Source organism: Lepidochelys kempii, chromosome 18 (assembly GCF_965140285.1).
Source record: "Lepidochelys kempii isolate rLepKem1 chromosome 18, rLepKem1.hap1, whole genome shotgun sequence".
Classification (NCBI taxonomy): domain Eukaryota; kingdom Metazoa; phylum Chordata; order Testudines; family Cheloniidae; genus Lepidochelys; species Lepidochelys kempii.
Genome location: NC_136397.1, coordinates 18,436,059 through 18,459,633, shown reverse-complemented (window position 1 = coordinate 18,459,633; position 23,575 = coordinate 18,436,059). Strand labels below are relative to the sequence as shown.

Here is a 23,575-nt window from a genome sequence, read left to right as displayed (position 1 = left end):
CATGACTGTTGGTATCAGGGGAAGACGACCAAATTAATCCCAGATGGGGACCTATTTCAGCCAGTGTCAGACTTTCCAGTTAATTTAAGGTAGCAGGTCAGTAATTTGGGTGTGTGTGTTTGTTTTCTCTTAAAATCCTTTCATTGCTAGAGTGTTAACTTTTACTGAATGTCATGCTGTTTAACAAAATGATACCAAATATGATATAACAATGGTGCGGGGGTTGGGAACCTCATTATTATATTTTGTTGCCCTTGTTACTATAGCACCAGTGGCACCATCTCAAGGCTGCGATGGCACTTTCATCTTAAATATTCAGGGTATTTTCTCTGAGCTAAAAAGTAGGAAACCAGGAACAATGGTTCTACCCAAATAAAAAAAGGAAAAAAAGTGTAGCTATTCTCTCTACAAATTATGAATATTTCAGCAGGATTGTACCGGGCGCAAGGGAGCCACAAATTATTAGCCACTGTTTTGGATTCACTACATCTGTACCCAAGGGGCAAAGCCAAGCCACCATATGTTGTGATCCTTTCATATCTCAGAAGGGGATGGCAAGTCATTGGTTTGATGCAATACTCCCAAGGTGTACCAGGGGCTATAAGAAATAGTAATGCTGATTCAGTAGGTAGCAGTCTTTCCTTTGTTTCATTACTGAACAAAAATAATAGAATGGAAGTAGGGGACACAGTGTTGCTAAAACTGCTGCCATCTTGATATTTTTTGACCATTTGTCACTAAAAAGCCCAAGTGACTTGGCTAAATTCCAACTTGTGTAATTACATTCCACCAACCAAAGCTCCCACTGCAGTTTCAAGTGGATATATTCTTCACTTCCTGTCTTTCATTATTGCGTGGAGTTACTTTGCACTATAAACAATTTTTACAGTTGGGAGTTTTGTTTCTTGAGTGTGGGAATTGTGAAGTCTTAATTCTTATGCTGGAAGGAATCAGAAAAACATTGTACTATCCCATCAAGTTCTCCAGAGATGGAGTCCTCCCTGAAGTTTGCCACTATTGTCTTATATCTCCAGGTAGTGGATTGCTCTGAAGACAGTTGAAGCCCACCTCCAGGCCAGAGAGTGATTTTTTTCAGTTTATGTTAATCCCCTGCAAATGTAATGCTTGTGCAGAAATAGCTGAGTATTACTACAGTATAATTGCTTTATAGTGAGTAACTGACACATTGCTTTTCCCCACTCTGCATCATTCCCTTTTATTCCATTGATTTATATTTTTTTTAAAAAATCGCATTTATATGAAAATAGGTCTATTTTGCTGTAGTAGGAATTCAACAAGTGAATTCTTTCCTGATCAGAGACCAGCATATTGCCCTAGGAAGATGTTTTGCTGTGTAATCTCCATGGTTTGTGTCCTTGTACCTTTTTTCCCCCTTTAAAACCAAGTTCTTGAAGGGAGGACACAGTTACTGTATATGTGGCAAAGAACTCAATCTTGGATTCCCTATCTTCATTAACAGCTCAATAAACAGAGCACTGATCTTAAGACAGAAGACTCAGTCCAATTCTGCTGTACATTAAATGGCTATGAATGATAAAGATAAATATTTTATGACATTTAATATCTCTCTTGGCTAGCAGCTGCTGTAGTCTATTTTAGTTTGTTCATCATGGCATTAATGTAGTTTCCCGTACATGTTTCATTGGTTGTCATGTTGTAAATATATTTAGGGTCCCATCCTGTGAACACTTCCACATTCGTAACTATGCTCAAGGAAGATAATGCTTTTGAAGTCAATGCGATTAGTACTGGAACTAAATTTTTCACTACATTATGGTTCATTGAACGCCTATTCTTTACTGATTCAGCAGTGTACAATGTAAATTTAATCAAGGGAATTCTGTGAGAAAGGATACAGTGGTTGAAATACTTCTCAAAACTTATGGACAGGTATAATAAAACACAGATTTACTGAGAACCAGTCAGCAGTTGAAGCAGCTTACCTCCCATCCCCACCTCTAGGATTTCATGTGCCTCTCCTCAGAGACACTGTTGTAGGTTCCCCCAATCCTGGATCACTGTGGAACAGGGACGTGTCTTTCACTATGCTGACGGATGTTTTGGGAAGCTGGTTGACTGGCTGGGTTCAAACCTGACTTTTATGAATCTCTTATTTTTCCCAAATATTATAGCTGTCTCCCTGAAACCTTTGGAAAATTAACACTATTCTTAATAAATTTATAATCAGCAGATAATGACTAGAGCTGATATGAACGGTGTTCCTGCTAGCGAGCTTTAGAATTGGACATATTTTTTAATGAGATTGCTACCATTCATTTCCTTTGGTCAGGCCAAGTCATCAGATTAAGTTCTCAGATACTGTGGTAGTGGGGTAACTTATAAGTACCTGAGAGAGAGCAGTACCGAGCCTAAATCTATCCCTGTGCAACAGAAGAAAATGTTCATTTTTTCCCAGGGAAATGTTAAATGTTAGCAGTTCTGGTTCACTGACAGGTTCAGAAATTGGTCATCCTCAGATCATGAGATCCTACAATTTCATGGCCTTGTTCTGCATGAATGTTTGAGGGTGCATGTGGGCGAATCCAGGCTGAACTAGTTGGATCAGAGGGCAAGGGGGCTTTCTGTATTACTATAGAATTTACAATTATGTAAAACTCAGTGCTTCAAAGTGTCAGACTTAGAGAAGAAAGGACTTTGCCCAGAATTTGTGCTGCAGCACTCTTAAGCAATTTGTCTGTTTAAAAGAAATAATACTGAATGTATTTAGCTCATGGGTGAAATTAACCACCATAAAAGCATTTTTGGATCAACATGAATATATTATGTACTGGAATCAGTATAGGAAGAGCCAGTGCCCTAGCATCACTTCATAACAATGGGTGTTCTGCTGCTGGTAGAAGAAAAAGGGCCAGGGGTGGGTAGGCGGAGGTCCATTTTGCTACAGAATAAAAGTCATATCTGCAAAGTAGAAACTTTCAATACAAAATAGTTGAAGTTCAGGGGGAATACAAGAGGTGTGATATGGTGAAAACTTATTAACTTTTCAGTCTCATTTATCAAAGGTTTTGTAATGCCCCTGTCAAGTCTGGCTTAAAAAAAAAAAAAGTGAAGAAAGCAAATATGTATCCTGGCCAATTTACTGAATAAACATTTTCCCATAAAACCAGTGCATTAGCTCTTGCTAACTCCTGTGGGTTTTATACTTGCTGTGTAGTGTTTGCTGTGCTGCCATTGTTCAGATGCACTGTTGTATAACGACCTCATTGCAGGTTTCAGAGGAACAGCCGTGTTAGTCTGTATTCGCAAAAAGAAAAGGAGTACTTGTGCCACAAGACCTCATTGCAGACATTGTTTCCAAAATGTCCATGGTAACCTGCCACCAAATAGTGGCATTTTTTAAACTCTTCAATCAGTTGAGTGTCCTCAGAGCCACTGATACTCTAAATCAGTGATACTAAGACCTCGGTGGTTCAGGAGTCAACTTAGCGATCAACGTTACTCAAAAGAGCCGCAGTAATGTGAATTTATTGTTTCATTTACCATTTTGTGTGTGTATGTATTCTCATAGCAAAATGACTGACCAAGTATTATTATTTTATCTACTACAATTGGTTAATAACATAGTAAATGCATCCTGTTCCGTTTATAATTTAGTTTATTAATAATTAAATCATACAGTGTTTTAACATCATGTGCTGCAGAGAGCCGCAGGAGACAAAGTAAAGAGCCACTTTTGTGGCTCTTGAGCCTCAGTCTGTGTCATTGCTCTAAATATACCTTTCCAACTTGCTCATTCGTGTAGGAACTACTTGTTTGGAACCATGAAAAGCCCCACCTATAATTCATTTCCTTTCTACCTGAGCTGTTCTCTTGTCTTCACTCTCCCCCACTCCCAAAATATGGACTAAAAACTAAAAAAGTAAATCTGTTGGTGGCTTTTTATGCTGATGGTAAAAAGTTACTGTAGAACAATTTAGTCCTTGTTGCAAACTTTGGACCCTATTTGTGAAAACAGATCAGTTGCCTTACTGTGATTATGTCACCTAGTTTATGTGGAAGAACAGACAGCATAGAGTGTTGTTCCTTGTTCTGTTACTCACTAAATTCTTCTGTGGTTCACCAGACTTTGTGTAACTCATAAGAGAATAGAAATGAAGAGACATGCTCTGTTGCCGATAACTGAGTTGTAAAGCAGTGATTGACTCTTACATGGAGATTTTTCCACCAATTGGTTGTCAAGATTGGATGCTTTTCTAAAAGCTCTGCTCTAGGAATTATTTTGGAGATGTTTTATGGCCTGTGTTATACAGGAGGTGAGACAGACAGATGATCACAATGGTCCTTTCTGGCCTTTGAATCTATGAATAAGCAGAACAGAGAACAGCACATTGAATAAGAATAGATTCTCTAATTGAAAGTGAAGGTATTCACTTAATATATTTTGATGGAGAGGAAAAAACAGACCGTTGGGGTTTCATTTTGCCAGTGCTATCTTGAGCACTTCAAAAGCTATGTTTAGGCAAGATTTTCTTCTAGGACTTGATATCTTGATCATGCTAGCAGGGAGAAATCAGTTTTTAAAACAAATACAAATCTTTATCCTCTTCATAAGCTGTAGATGAAACATGGCATTTCTGTGATGTGAAATATTCAGAAAATGGAAGTGTACTCAGATAACTGTGAACTTTTCTTCTTTTTTTAAATCTTCAGAAAAAGCAGTTGACCACCAGAAGGAATGTGAAGTTCACCAGTATGTGAAGTTTATTTCTAAACAAGATGTTGTCTGGAGGACCAAATAAACTTTTATGGACCATTGGAGCCGAAAGATTAGTTACATGACATTATTTTTGTCTCTTCACTGTGCAGTTCTGTACCAAGTCAATGTTGCTTTATGTTAAGACCAAACAGTAGTCTCCTGACATCAACATGTCGTCTGTAACAAACACTCAGACTCTAGCGGACTTTGATCCTCCTGTCCCTGAGGAAAAGTCAAAGGGGAAATCATTATTTCAGTTGGGCCCCTTCTTTGCTAACAGGAGTGAGAAAATTGTAATTGCCAGGAGTGACAGTGTACCAGAAGAAAATGTACTGAAAATAACCATCACTGAGACTACAGTCATTGAGTCGGACTTGGGCATCTGGAATTATCATGCTCTGATCTACCTCACATTGTGGTTTTTCTTTAGCTTTTGTACCCTTTTTCTTAACAAATACATTCTTTCACTACTGGAAGGAGAACCCAGCATGCTAGGTAATTATGATTTTCATTATAAGCTTCGGTTCCATTAAAATATTTGAGTGTCAGATTCTGTGCGATAGACTTAAATTGACGAGCGGTTTGTTCAGAGTGAGAGCAGCATGGTCAAGTGGTCTAAGCACAGGACTGGGATCTAGGAATGCCTAAGTTGTAATTTTGGACTTGACATGGACTCCCTCTGGCTTTTAGTGAATCTGCTAAATTTCTGTGCCTCAGTTTCCCCCTCTGTAAGGTGGGATAAAACTATTTCATAGAGATTCTGTGATGATTTGTAAGGTAATGTTTGTAAAGCGCTTTAAAGAGGAGTGCTATATAATTTTTGTATACAATGAAACCTTGTAGTCTATTGAGTGGTAAAATTGTGTTTTAGGGTTTTTTTTAATAACTTAGTCTAATTTTAAATAAATTATTTGTATTCTTATCTCCAGAGACCTACATGTATCTAAGGTCTCACTGAATTGCAAAGGTTTGGTCTTCATATGACCATGTTAACATATCTGGTTTTTAAGGAGTAGAGGGACATGGTAACTGTGAACTAATTTGCATAGGCACACAGTTAATCCTCCATCTTTGTCTCTTATCCTGCTGGTCGTTTCAGAGGGAAAGGGCTTTTACTAGAATTTTATGAAGCTTAGAGATAAGCATCCATATTTGTTGACACCTACCAAGGATCTCTGAAACTAAATTAATCTAATTAATAGCTTGGTACTTAATGCTGTATTCATCTTCTGACCCCTCTTGGTTTCTCATTTTTTCTTAGGTGCTGTTCAGATGCTTTCAACCACTTTCATTGGCTGTATAAAAATGTTTGTTCCGTGCTGTTTGTACCAGCACAAAACACGTATCTCTTACCCTCCCAATTTCATCATGACAATGTTGTTTGTTGGACTGATGAGGTAAATGGCTGAATATTTCCAGGGCGGGCAGTATACGTGGTAGCACTGTGTATTGCCTTGCAGGAGACCCACTTTCACATCTCTTCTTCCTTCATGAGAAGGGCAGAGGGCATTGTTCAAACAAAACTTTTTCTCAGAAATCTCACAATGATCCATCCATCCTTTAGTTGCTCTTTCTAAACACCTCTTTTCTTCTGAAAAACAAGTCTTTGAAACTCTTTGCACTCCATCGGTTTTAATCCGCCATCTAAAAAAAATCTCTCTCTCTCTCTCTCTCTCTCTCTCAGTGTTTTCTTTTGGTGATGTGATGTTTCTCTTCTCTGTAAGACTAGTACTTTGTTCTCGTTCTGATTATTACTACTTATTGTGGTGTTGCTGTGTCCTCCTATTATCCTTTCCCAGCAATTTATATCAGAAGTTATTTAAAATATTTATAAAATTACATTTTGTTTTTAAACCTACACCTTTAAAAGAAAGTATTTGCTATAGCCTTGGACAGAGCAAGACTATATATCATGCCTGATGAGAGGCTATTAAAACATTGTTTGGGCTCACCTTCACTTCAAGTCTAAACTGTTTTTTACTAAACTGGTAGCAGCTATTGAACAGAGTCTTTCAGCACTGTTGTGTTTTATGATTTAAAAGGAAACTGAATAGAAGTGACCTTTCATTCTGATGAAATAGGAAGCTTAAATGTAGCATACATAATTTAGTTACTATACCCCAAATGTGTATATTTAAAAATTGTGGCACAGTAACTAAATTATGTTAAGCATCTAAAGCTAAAATGTGCCTTTTAAGCGTTGTTTTACTGTCTCTGCTTGACTTTGTATGTCTCTCTTTCAGGTTTGCAACAGTGGTTTTAGGTCTAGTAAGCTTGAAAAATGTGGCTGTTTCATTTGCTGAAACAGTTAAAAGCTCTGCACCTATTTTTACTGTCATTATGTCCCGGATGATTTTAGGGGAATACACTGGTAAGTAGTTTGTTGGAATGTTATCATTTTGCAATGTAATGTGGGCTATTTGGTGATTGATAAAGAGATTCCATCTGAGTTGTTTAGTGATTAATGCAGCTGGAAAAGTTGTCCTTATTGAACAGAGTCTCAACTATAAATTGAGCAGGCAAGGACCGTATAAAAAGTAATTTGTCAAAGGACAGTATTGGTTGGAAATTTGCTTTTCTGACCCAAAAAAAAAAATACTGTTACAATTTTTTAGATACATTTTTCTAAAAATGACGTTTATGTGTATGTTCTTCCCGTGTGGAAAGCCGCTGATCTGACAAGCATTTTAAAAATCTTGAGTGTCTTCACTGTGTCCAGCCTGAGGCTAAAAAATAAAACTGGCCTCTTAAATGCTTTTTCATAATCACCACTGAATTGCAATTGCATTCCAATCTTCTAGTCTTTGAGGGACCTTGCCCTAATCAGCAATGTGCATTCTTCCTGACATGAAGTCTGAGGGGTTGAGGACTGAATGAAGCCAGAGGAAGGAGGATTAGCACCATTGCAGGGATGGAGGGCAAATATTAATTTCTTCTGCCATTTGAGGACACTGACAAGAAAACCAAGGCTGGAGAAGGTCAATTTTAATTTACCTCTGCAGGGCAGATGTGCTGGTAACTCAGTACACCTATAATATCTTTAAGTGCAGGTCAACAGCTTGTCTGAAATCTCCTTTGATTGAAACTAAAATATCCATTAGTTTTGAAATGAGAGGAGTCATTACTAAACAAGTTAAGATGGAGCTCATTAAGTTTTTCTAAATTTGTATTATCTGACGCATGTAGTTTTGTAAGTACAGTAATGTAAAGTAGAGCTGGATGAATTTTTTTGGCCAGAATTTTTTCACTGAAAAAAGGCAGATTCAGCGACACTGAAACAATTCATGATTTCCTTTCTGGTTAGGTGAATTGTTCACAGAAAAAAAACTCTCAGTCGTAATTATTCATTTTAGAAAGACAGGGTGCGTGAAGTAATTGTGACATGCCCCAGAGTACAATCTGGATTGTTGGATCGTTGTGCCCTCTTAACTCTACAGTCTGGAATGCACTATGCCCTGCTTTGTTATGTGAGCGGCTGCTCTGCCCGCCCACCCCAGCCCTCTAGTATGCAAGTCACCCACAGACATATACCAGAGTGCTGTGCACAACCACTCTTGAATTACATACAGGGCAACACCCGCATATTCCTAGTCCAGACTTGCACCCCAGAAATGTCCATTTTACACTGCTTAAAACCGCTTTGATCAGGGTAAACTCATTAATTAGTTTGTTGTTCCATCAAAGGGTATGAATATGCTCCAGCCTTTGTAACCTGAGTAGATTCCCCAAACTTCAGTCAAAAACACACTGGCTTAGATAAAACATAAAAATAAGTTATTAGCTACAGAAAAATAGATTTCAAGTAATTATAAATGACATAATCTTGAAGATCAGAATTGGTTACAAAAAGAAAGTAAAGATAAAATCTCAGTCTAATTCCTAAAGTTTATCAAGTTAAGTCAGATTTGAAGGTTTCTCTGACCCAAAAGCCTACAACAGTCTGTGCTAACTGGAAACCTCTTCCAGTTAGGACCACTTCTCCCAGTTCAAATGTTTCTTTGTCTTCCAAGTGATCTTCTTGCCTTCAGTAAAGGTTGGGGAAGAGAGGGGGCCTGATGATGTCACTGTCCCTTATTTTATACTCTCCTCCAGGTGCTGGAAAAATCTTTACTATGTCCTGGGGTTAGGCAGCCCCAATGGCGGATATAGAGTTAGTGGGGCCCTGTGCACAGCTTCATTTTCAGGGCCCCTCCCTTGGGACCCAGCCAAGAAAAAGATCATTCTCTTACATCTTCCTCCCCCCTGCCCCCATTTTTCATTCTTTTTTTCTTCATCCTCCCCCTATATTATAAGTAATGGGAAGTATTTTAAAATAAAGTGAGGTACCTTGATTGAGGCAGGGGGTTGGGGTGAAAGAGAGAGTGTGGGGGTTGGGCTCTGGGAGGAAGTTGGGGTGCGGGCTGGGGCAGGGGGTTGGAGTGTGGGAGGAGGGCAGGGGAGCAGCGCTTACCTCAGGAGATGCAGCTCCCAAAGCCACCGGCGCACACACCCCTTTGGCAGCAGCTCCTAGGCGGGGGGCCAAGGAGTCTCTGCGCGCCGCTGCCCACAAGTGCTGCCCCTGCAGCTCTCATTGGCTGCAGTTCCTGGCCAATGGGAGCTGCAGTGTCGGCGCTCGGGGCGGGGGCAGCCCACAGAGACCCCCCCAGCAGCTGCAGGGACATGCCAGCCGCTTCCGGGAGCGGCACAGCATGGAGGGAGAGAGGCAGAACAGGCAGGGAGCCGCCTTAGCCCTGCTGCTGGCACGTCTATGCGCACCCCTTGGGGTGAAGGGGGCAGTGGGTCTCCGTGAGCTACCCAGGGCGGGCACCTCCCCCCACACCGGGGGCGCGCAGAGACATGCCAGTAGCTGGACGCTTACAGGAGCAGCATGGGGCCACTGGCCGTAGCATGCATGCAGCCTGCCTGAGCCCTGCTATGCTGCTGGCCGGGACTCAGGTACAGGTTGTGAGATGAGATTTGTCCTGCATTTTTGCCCCCCCTTCCCCCCGCCCTCCCGTCACTGGGGGCTCCGTGCCACCGGATGGTTTGTTTCATGGTAAATCCAGTCCTCATCAGCCCCATTGCCTACTTGCCCAGCATTCAGTCCTTCATATGAATTGCAATTTCTTGCTTTTGTGTACATGAGGCTTGACATGTAAGATTTGTGTTCACAGTTCCTTTGTTATTTCTAAGGAGTTGGTCTGTGGGCATTTCCCAGACTCTCAACACGTTTCAGTAACAAACATATAGCAAAATCTCATAACTTCATATGTAGTGACACACACATTTCAACAGGACAGTAATGTTCAACAGATTATGACTTTTCCAGTGATACCTCACAAGGCATACGTGGTACAAAGTATATCATAACTAGGATATATTCTGGAAAAACCAGACCCGAAAAAGAGCTCTGTGTAAGCTTTGAAGCTTGTCTCTTTCACCAACAGACGCTGGTCCAATAAAAGTTCTCACCCACGTTGTTTCACTAATTTCCTGGGACTGACAGGGCTCAGTACTGCATACAATGATTCATTTTGACATTTTTGAAATGAAACATTTTGATGTTTTCATTTTGAAATTACCTTCAATTTTATTTTAAAAGATGCAAAAACATTAAGCAGTCAAAATAGAAACAAAAGTTTTATGTAGAACAGAACATTTTGTTCAACTTGAAACAGATATTTTTCAATTTTTTCCTTTTGCTGAAATTCCCCAAAAATTAGTTTTTGTGTGACCCAAAATGATTGATTTTTTTTTTTTTTTAAATTGGAACTGCTAGCAAACAGAAAAATCCATTACTCACTCAGCTCTGGTTTAAAGCCAATTTTTATTTATTTATTTATTTTACTTACAGGATTGCTGGTGAATCTGTCTCTCATTCCTGTCATGGGAGGATTAGCTCTATGTACAGCCACTGAAATCAGTTTCAACATTCTGGGTTTTTCGGCAGCTTTGTCTACTAACATCATGGACTGGTGAGGCCTGATGAAGGTTGCATGTGGAGCAGAGAAGGAATTGTTAGTTTATTTGTAAACTAAGCCATATCTTGTCCCAGGCTGTACAGTTCAGCTGGTGTTTCCCATACAGTATTTTAATTCTTGGTATTCAGATATCTATTTCTTAATAGAAAACATAGTGCTCTTAGAGGTGAGAATGCCATACCTGTCAGAACACAGTGGATAAAGAATAGAACAACTCCTATGCTACAAAGTCATGTACAATTGAATTATCTCCGTTCATGATTCTTGACAAAGTCTATTTACAAGGGATTACCAGCATGCAACCATTTTGTCATTTGTGACTAGCAGTGTCCTGGTTTGTAGCCGGTGGTAGCTTTGTCTTTTAACTACGAGGCGGAGGGTGGGACAGAGCCAGTCAACTGCAGGTTCTTATTGCTGGTGAACACAAAGGGTGAATATAAGTTGCTTATGTTTTTTTTTAATAAAATATGTGACCATGTTATGGAAGAATTGCCAAATGCGTAAAACCAGTAATGCACAAATATGTTGCAACTAATATAGTATGGAAGAGCACTAGCACCTCTAAACTTCAGGTTGAGCAGATATATATTTTTAATGTTGCTAATAAGATAATTGAAATACTCCTAAGTTAGGTTATTGGGGTAATATTTTAATATGCTAGGTTAACAATGAGTTCAGATAACACAAGAAAATGGAAAACTTCAGGCATGGTAAATCATTGACTGTAGTTAAACTCAAAGTAATCAGAAAGCCATGACAGTTTTCTAATAAATTTCTATTTATAAGAACACTTTTCTCTCTGTAAAGAAAGCCTTTTCATATCTGATTGCAAGGTAAAATAAATAAACTAAAATGCGGAGAACTTTCTGATTCTTAAATATGTTTAAGGCAGTCGAGATTGTCTACAAAACTCTTCAGTTGCATGTCTCCATTAAATGGTGGGCAATTCAAAAATAATCAGTGTAATAGACTGCTGGGAATTTTTGTTTACGAAATGTCAAATTCTGTGGTCCAGAATTGTTTACAGGGGACACTGGTTCTTGCCATGGTTGTATTTGGATTAGTATTCATGTCCAGCGTCTGTCATTTCCTTTAAAAGTTTTGCCTTTTAGATCTAATTGGAGTCCAGATATCCATCCCTGTGTTAAAACAAAATAGGCAGATAAGATGATAGTAGGCCTGATTCTCCACACATGTTCATTTGTATTCACTTAGCACAAGTATAAATAAATATACAAGGTGCAAGACAGTGATGCCTCCAGCCTATATTTCAAATAATTTGTGTCTATATTTCAAGGCAGATGCAAGTACAGGCATGAGAGGGTGTGTGCATTTTTTATTTTTAAAATTATGTACCTGCAAATCAGGTGTGTGCTTCTGCTTTTGGTTAATTGCAGTGTTGTAGATTAGTCTGAATACTGAATAACCTACGCACTCATTTGTTCTAAATGCCCATGTCAGTGCACTACACCATCACAGGCTGGATATTCTTGTCTTGTTTTAATTTTTATCACTGTTTCCTAGAGCACAGCTGAACAGTAAAAGAAAAATAAAGAGTATTTTAGTTCAGTTCTCTGTGAAGCACTTGAAAATTTAAAGTCTAAATCATTTATATTTACAATGTTAACTGCAAAGGAACCTTATGCTGCTTCTGAATGTTAAAAGTTAATAAGGCAATGCAAAAATGTAAATTCGCATCTTCACTTGCAGTATGTCAATATTTATATAGAATGTGTGGAGTAGATTGGTGTTTTGTATATATTCCAAAGACAGTAATATATGAATCTGAGACTTAACTGGTTAAAAGAAAAAAGTAGTGCAGTTGTTATACCATATATCATTTTAATATTGTTGTATTGTGGTAACTTTATAAGTCTGGGAAGATTTTGTTCAATACAGTAATTGTGTTATAGTGCCTTCTGTAATTCTCTGATCTTGCTTTCATTTCTTTTTAAAAAGTGTATTACTTAATAGTGAATAGTGTGCTGTTTATAAAATGTGAATTTTAAAGCAAATTAATTAAATTTAAAACAGGATATAAAAATTTTACAAAAAGAAAAGGAGGACTTGTGGCACCTTAGAGACTAACCAATTTATTAGAGCATAAGCTTTCGTGAGCTACAGCTCACTTCTTCAGATGCATATCGTGGGAACTGCAGTTCCCACGATATGCATCTGAAGAAGTGAGCTGTAGCTCACGAAAGCTTATGCTCTAATAAATTGGTTAGTCTCTAAGGTGCCACAAGTCCTCCTTTTCTTTTTGCGAATACAGACTAACACGGCTGTTACTCTGAAAAATTTTACAGTATGTTATAGGATATGTATTTATTTTTATATGTATATACACACACACACACAGAGCAAAAGAAGTTAAATTGCTTACTAAAGGACTTCTTTCTGAATACATCTTTGTTGTGATCTGTTAAGTATTCTGTTTAAATGCATGAAATAGAAGAAAACCCAGTGTAAATCTGAAGTTGTATGCGACTGTCAGCAAGTATTTTATCGAAAACCTCATTTTGTGTCTTATGGAAATTACCGTTAAGTTCATTGCTTCATCTGTTCATTATAAATGGCGCCTACAGATAATTTTTTTTATTTTTATTTCCCCAGTTTGCAAAATGTTTTTTCCAAAAAGCTGCTCAGTGGAGACAAATATAGGTTTTCGTAAGTATCTACAATATTTCAAATATACAGCGTACAGAACGGTCCCAGGAAACATCTGGGAACTACTTGTTTATAGTCATGTGGGACTGGGACAAGACTTTCTGTCTTCTCTATGTAGTTTGCTGATGACAGGTATCCTATATACTTTAAATGATTGTGTGTCAGGAGTGGGAGGAAAAACTTTTGTATCCAAAATACCCATAAGCATTTGCTGGGGAGATTAAATCATGATCAACCAGAAATTCCCTCAGGATACCTAAAATGACAGTCACTTACTCCCAAACACAAAAATAACTCCTTGGGGCCCAAACCTGGAAGCCCTCCATCTGCATAGAACTCCCACTGAAATCAGTAGGCTTGCAGAAACAGGCCCTTAATTTCCATTCCACAGTTTAAAACTCATGAACAGTACACGAAGGCATGAACAATACAGAACGCATGAATCAGTAATCAATTATTGCAGCAAATTCTGCCTATCCACAATTACAACACCTTTAAAAACAAACGATACAGAATGTTAAATGAACACTACAGTGTGTTGTTCAGAAGCAATTCCATAAACACAATTTTTTTTAAACTGAATTTGTTTTTTAAAAACAGCTTGCCTATTAAATTCAAGACCATCTCAGCCAGCATGGAAAGCAAACTTTGTTAGTTCTTTCAGAAACTTTGAATTTATCTTCCATGAAGCTTTTAAAAGGTTTTTTGACCACTGTAAAGTGTCAGTGTAGAGATTTCTATTTAAATGTAATACAGCTTTCTTTCTGTTACAGTTAAGGAAAAGCTTTTAAAAATATTTATTTTTGTATTATTTGATTTCCATTTATAGTGCTCCAGAACTTCAGTTTTACACAAGTGCTGCTGCAGTTATTATGCTCATTCCAGCTTGGATATTTTTCATGGTAAGAATTTTTATTTGTTAACAAAGATTAATGTTGCTGTTTGATTTGTCCAAATGGCTAACTTTCAGTTTTCTTTTCCCCTTCCGTACAATCATGCTGGCATGCATCCCTGTTTACTTGTGGTGTTTAAGCAAGAGATTCAGAAAATATGTTTTAAGAAGCAGTTTCATATAGACATGACATGACAAGTAAACCAGAAAGAGAAAGTTTGTTTCAGGAGTTTAGGGAGCAAGTAATTTAGTCTGAATAAATGCCTCCAAAGGGGCAAGGTGGATGAGGTAATACCCAAAGAGGCAGACACTTGAAGACTTAAAAAATAAATCCTAATGTTTGTAGGCTTCTTGGATAATAGCACTTTGTATTCACATGGTACTTGTAACCTTAATTATAAAAGAAGAAATTGAGGCATAGTAGATACAATTTGTTAGAGGCTGGGTAGAACTGTGTGGTTCCTAGCTTCCATTTCTGTGTTCCAACCATTAAACTGCATTAACCAAATGCAGCAGAAAAAAGTTGACTTAATTAACAGTACATGAAAGTATGATATGCTGTGGTAAGATAGTGATAGAATAGCAAAAATAATGATAGATAAACCTGTCCTATTACCTTATGTATGACAACAGAGGAGATAAATGCAATCATAGTTTCAGAGTAACTGCACCCATATTCCCCTCCATGGTCCCTTGAAGGCACTTACTTAAGGTGTCTGGCTCCCTAGCCATCACCTCTCTTGGGGTGGAGACTTGCGTTTCTCTACCCCGTGACTGGGGTTTGAAGGCTGCACAGCTCCCTGCCTTGCACTGTAAGGTCCCCAGCAAGCCAGTCTGCCTACATGTGAGCACCTGTGCTTTGTTTTCTCCCAAACGGCTATGAACAGTGTATTGCCAGCAGCTACAAATTACTTCACGGTTCCTTCTAATCAAGCACATTCATTCTTAAAGCAAAAGCTTTACTGAGAAAACCTATACAAAACAATGGAAGTTCCTATATGCATGCTGAAAGCTTATTAAAGGTCACACGTCAGTGTATTGGGGCCCTAAGAGGACAAAGTCCTTCCAACGCTTCAACAAGGGTTGTCCCCCCTACCCCCTTGGAGAGAAGATCCTGTTTGCTGGATCAGAAAGAAGGCCTTGAGTCATTTTAACTGCAGTCCTTCTTTGCCAGAACCCTTTCTTTGTTTGTTACTTGGTCTCTGGAAAATCCAGTTTGAACCAGCATATGCGTGGATACCAAAGGGTGGTACCCCTCTGGATGTGTTTAAATCCTATGTGAGTCATCTTAATAACCCCCTACTGGTTTTGGTTCCTGGAAGAGCTGTGATAATCCTCCATCATGCAGTAGATCACAATCCTGCATACAATCCCTGGACCACAGTGATATATAAACTTAATATGATATGTTCCACCAAAGATCCTGTAGGCAGTTACAATATCTGTCACAAAAGCAATTATTGTAACCATGCTAGCTAGATTAAAGATGTCTTCAAAAATATCCCCATGCGGTGCTTGCACACATCAGTGTTTAATTCAGAAGATGCATGGTTCTTGGTTCTCTTTAAAATCCTCTTGTGTGATCACCATTTCATATACAAAGGGAGGAAGAGAGCAGCAATAGTGAGAGAACGTATGCCTCTAATTGTGATTACCATAAATTCCTGTGCTAGATGACTACAACAGATTGGCAGACTTTAGGCTCTTTACAGGAATAGAGAGTTCTTCTGCTGAATCACCTGAGATTTTGGTGCTAAAACCTTTCATTAGTAGTGTTATAATAGCTGGTTAAGACCTCAACATGAATTCAGGGTAGATACTGAGAGGGGATGAGTTTGGACACTAACTCAGGGTCAGTGTGCTCTGTTTAGGGTGGGTTACGAACTCATCTCATTGTGAATGGACCAAGTCATCATGACAATCAAATTACATCAACAGTTACAAAATTAAATCTGTCATAATAACTTCACGTTGAGGCTAGGTGTCAGGGTTGGTGGAGGGTTAATAGAGAAGCTTTTTGTTGTAACATGTTAATATTCAAAGGAGGAAATATCACACAGGATAAGTGACAAATAATGAAAAGTTCAGATAGATAGGGCTTAGGCTCTCCTTGCTCTCTCCTGCAGAGAAGATAAAACATGAAGGGTATAAACATTCCATCTCCTACTTCTGAAAATTAGATTAAATATTCCTGTCTTTATTTCCAGTATAAAGAAGTGTCTCCCTTAGGCCTAGGAGTAAAATTTAAGTTGCCTAGCCTATGTTTGCTTGTAAAAGAAAACAGGACACAGCTAGACTCTTAAAATCCTGTTCCATTCTTTGGCTTTAGGATGTGCCAGTGATTGGGAAAAGTGGAAGGCGTTTCAGTTACAACCAAGATGTCATTGTACTGCTCCTAATAGATGGAGTCTTGTTCCATTTGCAGAGTGTTACAGCATATGCCTTGATGGGAAAGATTTCTCCTGTAACTTTCAGGTAAAATTATAGATTGTGTCAAAATTATTGTTCTTTCCTTCCTTAGACCATCTCATACAGGTAACTGATTGAAAATGCTATATGGTGGAATAAATAAAATAAATTCTATATGTAGTCCAAATTAATAAGGATGTTTTCCAAATCCTAAAAGCAAACATAGGGCCAAATCCTTGTACTTTCCTTGTATGAGTAGTACCATTGGTTGCAAAGGGACTACTGCTTTTGTGTGTAAGGAAAACAGGATTTGACCCTTGGCATTATGCTTGTGGGACAGATACGCACAGTTCTTGGCCTCATTTCACATAAATAAGCAACTACATAGGGATACACTTACAAATTGCGGAATGAAGTTTTAGGTATGTGATTCTAATTTTAAAATATTTGCTAATACTGCCAGTTTTCTGGTGGGAATGAGTAGGTAAGTGGATTAGCCAAGGGAGAATTAGTGACATTCTATTGTACGCTTTTCAAAAAATAGCATGTCTCTTACTTGGTGACTTTAATTATTCCCACTAGCTCTCAGTTTAGGGATATTACACAAATGTAATTGCTGATACTTAAAGAATTCCACAGTCACTTTTTTATTTGCCTAAGTAGGAAAAGTGGAATCTGACTTTCTGCAAGATAAAGCACCGAAAGATCCAAGTGTGATTAGAGCATACTGAATATATTGTCAGGTTTCAGAGTAACAGCCGTGTTAGTCTGTCTTTGCAAAAAGAAAAGGAGTACTTGTGGCACCTTAGAGACTAACCAATTTATTTGAGCATGAGCTTCCGTGAGCACCTAAGTGAGCTGTAGGTCACGAAAGCTCATGCTCAAATAAATTGGTTAGTCTCTAAGGTGCCACAAGTACTCTTCTTTTTGAATATATTGTGTGTGTCAAAGCCTTTCAGTCCTTAATATTTGTGTTTTGTTGTTTCAGTGTTGCTAGTACTGTGAAGCATGCGTTGTCAATCTGGCTAAGTATTATTGTGTTTGGTAACAAAATTACAAGCCTCTCAGCCATTGGGACAGTTCTAGTAACAATTGGCGTTTTGCTATATAACAAGGCAAAGCAACATCAGCAAGAAACAATACAAAGCCTGGCAGTGGCAGCCTCACAGAACACAACTGAAGATACCAAGCCACTAATATCCAAAGATTTAAAGCCATATGAGTGATACGGCTCTTAATTCTTCTACCACAACCTGACATAACTCAGAGGAACTCTCTCTTAAATGGACGCTACCCTAGCTGTTGGCAATGCTTGGTTTCTTTGAATTCACAACAGGTGAAAGAATGGACTTCACTGCAGAGAAGGAAAAAAGGAGAAGATCCTATAAGCCCTGGCTTACTAGAAACTGACATGTAGAACAGAAGACCAAGAGTAATCCAATATGGTAAACATTGGCGTCATACTCCTTTCTTGACTCTGCAAATAAATAACAAGACTATACTGGAGATAAAAATTCAGTGTCGGATGGAAAAATAACTTGTGCCCCAGCCCCACCAAAGTAATGTGATAACATGACCCATCCCTGTTTTCTGCATGCTTGCAGTAGGATGAAACTAGTGCGGAGGAAAAAAATGTCTAGTTGCCACTCTTCTTAAACATCCTAGACTGCCTGTGTGTATGGAGAGGATCTGGGAGAAAGCACTTTGAAAGACAAAATCAGTAATTTTTGCTTACACAGCTGTTGGTGTAAATGATGAAAATAGGCAGCTACTCTTGAGTATAAAGCCAGCAAAGAGAATTTTGCTTTCCTTTGAAATTCTCTAACAACTGGAGCATTGCAGTTTGCCTGGGTACCGACCACATGCATGTTTCTGCAAAAATGAAACACGCACACATGCCTATAAACTAGGAGTCAACACAAATAAGTATAGTTGCTATCAGGCAAAAACCACTGGAAATTTTCAGAAATAAATGAGGCATCAGCATTTCTATAGTAAGTACTGTCTTAATTTTAGAAATACAAAAGTTTCCTTTGCATTGTAATTTATCATAAAATATTTTTGAGGCAAGAGGGGAATGAGTTTGTTTGTTTTAATCTATAGGAGAGCAGTAAAAAAACAATAGACTTCTTGAAATTCGGGGTTACAACTGTCTTTAGCTTTTGTGCTCAAATATTTTAGTATGTCCTGTTACAGTGATAAGTCAGAATGGATAGAGTTTTAACCTTAAATTGAGAATATTCTGACGTCTGTTTCTTTTAAGTTTTTTTTAAAAATTTTGCATGATATAATGTTAAAAAAAAAATCAGTGCTTTGAGAGAAAGAAGGTAGAAAGCTTCAGCTTCATTTTGATTATTTCACTTTTAAAAAACGCTAAATCTTTCTTCATTGTTGTCAGAATTACAGCATAGGCCTCTCTCTCCATAGGGCAGCCATGGTCATCAATCAAGATTTAGAAATACCCTACAATAACCGGTGTAGTCCTGGTTTTACCTAATGTTAGTGAAACCCAAATCAGTGCCGTGAAGCACAGTGTATCATGCCATAGGCATGTCTAACTTTTACCAGACAAAAATATAGCAACTTGATCTGTGGTACAGCCAGATTTCACTCTCAAACAAAGTGATGGATTTGCTCACTCATATAGGGCTTTTAATATAAAAGAAATTGCCCCTCCAACTGCAAACAATAAGTGCTTTTCTCCAGTAAACCAAAGCATTAAACTACAAGTAACAAATCCATACAAGATGCAATCTGGGGATCATGAAGAGTTTGGGCTGTGAAAAATTGGGAATAAAAAACAAAGCTAAGGTATTATTCTCAAAGTGTTCATCCTTTTTTACTGCCTACACACTAATGTAGGCAGTAAAATTGCACTAATTGCACTAGCTTTGTGTCTGACCATCTGACATGATCTGGAGAGTGGTCTGTGCTGTAAGGTCAGGGATATTGGGAACACACCGAAACAAAGCTATGCATTGTTTAAAAATCCAGTAGTTAATGTAGAGTGGACGTGCTGCAATATAAAACTGTTTCCTTTTAGCTGTTAGATATAACTTGCAATTGTAGTGGTCTCTTTAGACCTGTTTACTTATTTGGGCAAATCTGCTGCATGTCTAGATCCCTTTAGGGAAATAAAAAGTTAAGCTTGGAGTTCTGTTTGACAAGATGCTAGCTTCAGAAGAGTCTGTCTATATGAAAGAGTCCACCATCTATCCCATAAATAAATTGAGCATAGTCAGTAGAATTTATTGGACACATTCTGCACATAGCCAATTGGCATATGTTTCCAGCCTGGCACTATTTTTCTCATCTACACAAGGGATAAACAGATCTGTAGCTCCATTTGCCTTGTGACAGCTCAACATCTAGCCAAATCAACTACGTGAATCAGCCAAATTTCTGATGAATGTCATCTAGATGCAAAGTCATAGGTAAAGCTGTGGACTATGTGAGATCAAGCTCATTTTTAAGTTCTGCCTTCCAATAGTTGACTTAGCGTTCTGCCAAGAATTTACAGTCGCAATTTCACTGAGATTTTCAAAGTCCAGTATCTCTTCTTGGCTTACATAAAGGTAGATAATTGTCAATAGTTGTGCACGGAACCAATATTTTAACTGTCTAGCATATTTTTTATAAAAAGTACACATCTTCCATGAACTGCCATTCTAAGATGTAATATAAGTGGCTTAATGAAAACATTTGATTTTTTTTTAAGCTTGTCCTGATGTAAGTTACCCAATGCATTATTTTCACTGCCAGTTTCTTTTTGATTGCATATGCCTTTTTGTTAAAGAGAAAATATGCGAACTGCATGCAAAGATTGTTTGGATTTGGATTATTACGTGGCTCAACAGTCAGGCCTTTGAGGTCCATTGAAGTCCAAGAACAGAGTTCTCTAATGTTTTCTCTTTGGAAAACATGACAGATTTCCTGTTGCCAAAGTGTATAATATGTTTATTTGAAAATCAAAGGGCATATCCTTATTTTGCATGCATGATTTTACTACATCAGAATAAATATATCGCCTTGGATTTCTGGGATGTCAAAGGGCCTTCAAATAAACCATTGTGTAAATACCTAGCTAATTTGGCAAGGAGAGTGATACTGAAAACCACAGGGTAAACATAAATCACAGTAGGATAGGGTGGGTATTTATTTTAAAATCCCCCTCACCCCTAGTATGGCATACTGATGCTTGACTGACGGGACCAACTGACTTGCAGATATAAGGAAACAGTTCATTATGTACATTAACGATGATGATACTATCCCCAAAACTACATATCTGCCATCTGAAGATGTGGTTAATAAAGCTGCTGTTGGACAATGATTATTATATATATTAATCTCCCCATGGATATAAAATGCTGGGTTAATTGTAATTAGGTTGTGACCATTTCATGTTGAATCCCTCTCTCCCCTTATGACTAAGCGATCCCAGTGTTCTAGTCACCCTGCAATTTGATCTTTCTCTAACTTTCTTATAAAAATCTGAGTAGCATTTGTGGTACAAATGAGTTACTGTGAAGACTCCATTATCGTGCATTGACTCTGCTGCCTGGATTTTAGCACAAGTGACTTACTTAAGCAGTCATAAGGAATAATTTCTTTTTCAAATATGAATCAAAGCTAATATTTTTTTTGTTTGTTTTAAAAATTATAGCTCATGGCCTATTCCTGACTTTTATTCATAGTTTCTCCCCTTTTCTGCAGGTTATTTCCCCTGTGTTTTTGTCTTTTAGTGGGTGTAGGTTAGAGATGTAAATATTGTTTAAAAAGTTAACTGTTTAAACAATTAAAATTACATGGTTTAATCGGTTAACCGATTAAAGGGAGAGGGGCTGGGGTTGGTTGGTCGGGCTGGGGCTGAGGTCAGCTGGCTCGGGACTGGGGCTGCTTCAGCCAGCTGGCCTAGGGTTGGGAGTTAACGGTTAGGGTGGGTTAACCAGTAAGACTAATGCTTACTGGTTCACCGTTTAATATTTTATATCCCCAGTGTAGCTGCTTTTAAGTTTCCCCTCATACCAATAGCAAGGGATAGGTGTCTGGAAAATAACTCGGACATTTTCTTTTCTCTTGTTCTCTTTCCAGCCACTGCAGATCTCTATAATCACTCTTGTGTTTGTCTTAAGGAATGAAAGTGCTCCCAAGCCCAGTTTTTGCACAGTCCAACATGATGCCTCAGAACTGGGGTGAATGTTTAGCTTTTAAGCCACTTCTTGAAAGCTGAACACTTCATGCCTATTTAAGCAGCATTTTATTAATTTAATGGAGCTTCCCGAACCACATTTTGCTAGTCACATTAGTAACCCTATCTAAGAAAATATGACTCGAACTACCCCAGTTGGGCAGCTCCTCTTCTAACTGTTTTTAGGAGAGAATCTAATCACATCTTCTCTATCCTGTCGGTAAGGGATGGAGAAGAGGAGGAGGAGCAGGACACCAGAAATGGTCATCAGTATCCACTTGGAGAGAATTTCAGCTCCTGAACTGCAATAAAGCAAGGCTTCCTGGAAGCCTCAGAAAGCTGCCATGGTTCAGCACCCTCAGAGCCAAGTTTTTGCTAACTAGTCATTGATCAGAAGAAAGAATCAGTGAATTGCTGTTTCAGTGCAGGCAAACGGTTCTAAATGAAGATTTAAATAAGTATGTTACAGAAGAGAGGAATTTATCAAGTGGGTAATAGTAGGGTGACCAGATAGCAAGTGAGAAAAATCGGGACCCTTTTTTTCCCCGGGGGAACGAGATAGTTGTATGTAAGACAGAGCCCCTAATATCAGGATGGTCCCAATAATATGAGGATCTCTGGTCACCCTAGATAAGGGTATTGGCTCACCATTCAGCAGTCCTTTAAATGGAAGATACTTTAGCGTCTGAGAAACTTGAAAACACAGTAACTCTAATTGCTGCTTCTATGTCAGGGCCAAACCTTTATGTATTTGATACCAAACTACGAATGTTGGACTGAAATACATGATACATATTATTTTGTAGGTATTTTGTATAGTCACAATTCCAGTGTTTATGTAAGGTAGGACATTTGAGTACTTTATAAAAAAAAATAAAATCCCTCATGCATAATCAATTAAATATAACTGTTAATTCTGTTTGTAATAAATATCTGATCCTGTGAATACCAGTCGTGATTGTTCCTGTGTATGATGCAAACAGACATGATTAAACATCCTCGTTTTTTACTTATTCTTGAAAAGAAGAAAGTTAATGTATAATGTTTTTATTCATTATTTCTTCTAAGAAAAAAATAAAAAATTCCATCATGTAAGTTTCTATCTGTGAATGTGGTTATTTAAATATATATGAAAACTTTCTTCAGTGATCAGTGACTGTACCTTAGTAATGAAGCCGAAACTCCCAAACCCCAGGCATACTGGGGATGATGAGGAAACAAACCAGCCTTTTTCTATTAGACAATGTAAATCTCTTTCTGGGGAAAGTGGGGAGCAGCGTATTGTGGTGAGTAGAGCAGCTAACAAGTCAGGACTTTTTTAGAGTATGTCTACAAAGGGATTAAAAAAAAAACCCCATGGTGGCCCGGTCAGCTATTTCTGACTCACAGGGCTTGCTTGGGCTTTGGGGCTGAAAAATTGCTTTGTAAACATTCAGGTTTGTTTGGGCTGGATCCCGAACTCTAGGATCTGCAAGGGTTGATGGTCCCAGAGCTTAGGCTGGAGTCCGAGCCAAAATGTCTACACAGCAATTTTTAACCTCACTGCCCGAGCCCTGTCAGCCCAAGTCAGCTGACCTGGGCCAACTGCAGCCATGCTGCAGGTCTTTTATCCCTGTGTAGTCATATCCTTAGATTCTAAATGCTGTCTCTAGGAGTGGAGTGTGGTCTAAACATTAGAGTCTGGGACTGGGGATTATGCCATCTGAATTGCAGTCTCA

General features: G+C 38.4%; 1 protein-coding gene across 2 annotated transcripts in view; it reads left to right on the top strand.

Annotated features, from left to right (window-relative positions):
* Positions 1-22,952, top strand: part of SLC35E2B (solute carrier family 35 member E2B) — a 29,907-nt gene extending 6,955 nt beyond the window's left edge. For both annotated transcript variants that reach the window (XM_073317107.2, XM_073317106.2), the window contains exons 2-9: positions 4,693-5,233; positions 6,000-6,135; positions 6,982-7,109; positions 10,572-10,692; positions 13,312-13,365; positions 14,195-14,267; positions 16,587-16,732; positions 17,655-22,952. In XM_073317107.2, coding sequence (XP_073173208.1) covers positions 4,909-5,233; positions 6,000-6,135; positions 6,982-7,109; positions 10,572-10,692; positions 13,312-13,365; positions 14,195-14,267; positions 16,587-16,732; positions 17,655-17,892 — 1,221 coding nt within the window. In that variant the 5' untranslated portion in view covers positions 4,693-4,908 and the 3' untranslated portion in view covers positions 17,893-22,952. The remainder of the gene's footprint in view (positions 1-4,692; positions 5,234-5,999; positions 6,136-6,981; positions 7,110-10,571; positions 10,693-13,311; positions 13,366-14,194; positions 14,268-16,586; positions 16,733-17,654) is intronic.
* The last annotated feature ends 623 nt before the right edge of the window (positions 22,953-23,575 follow it).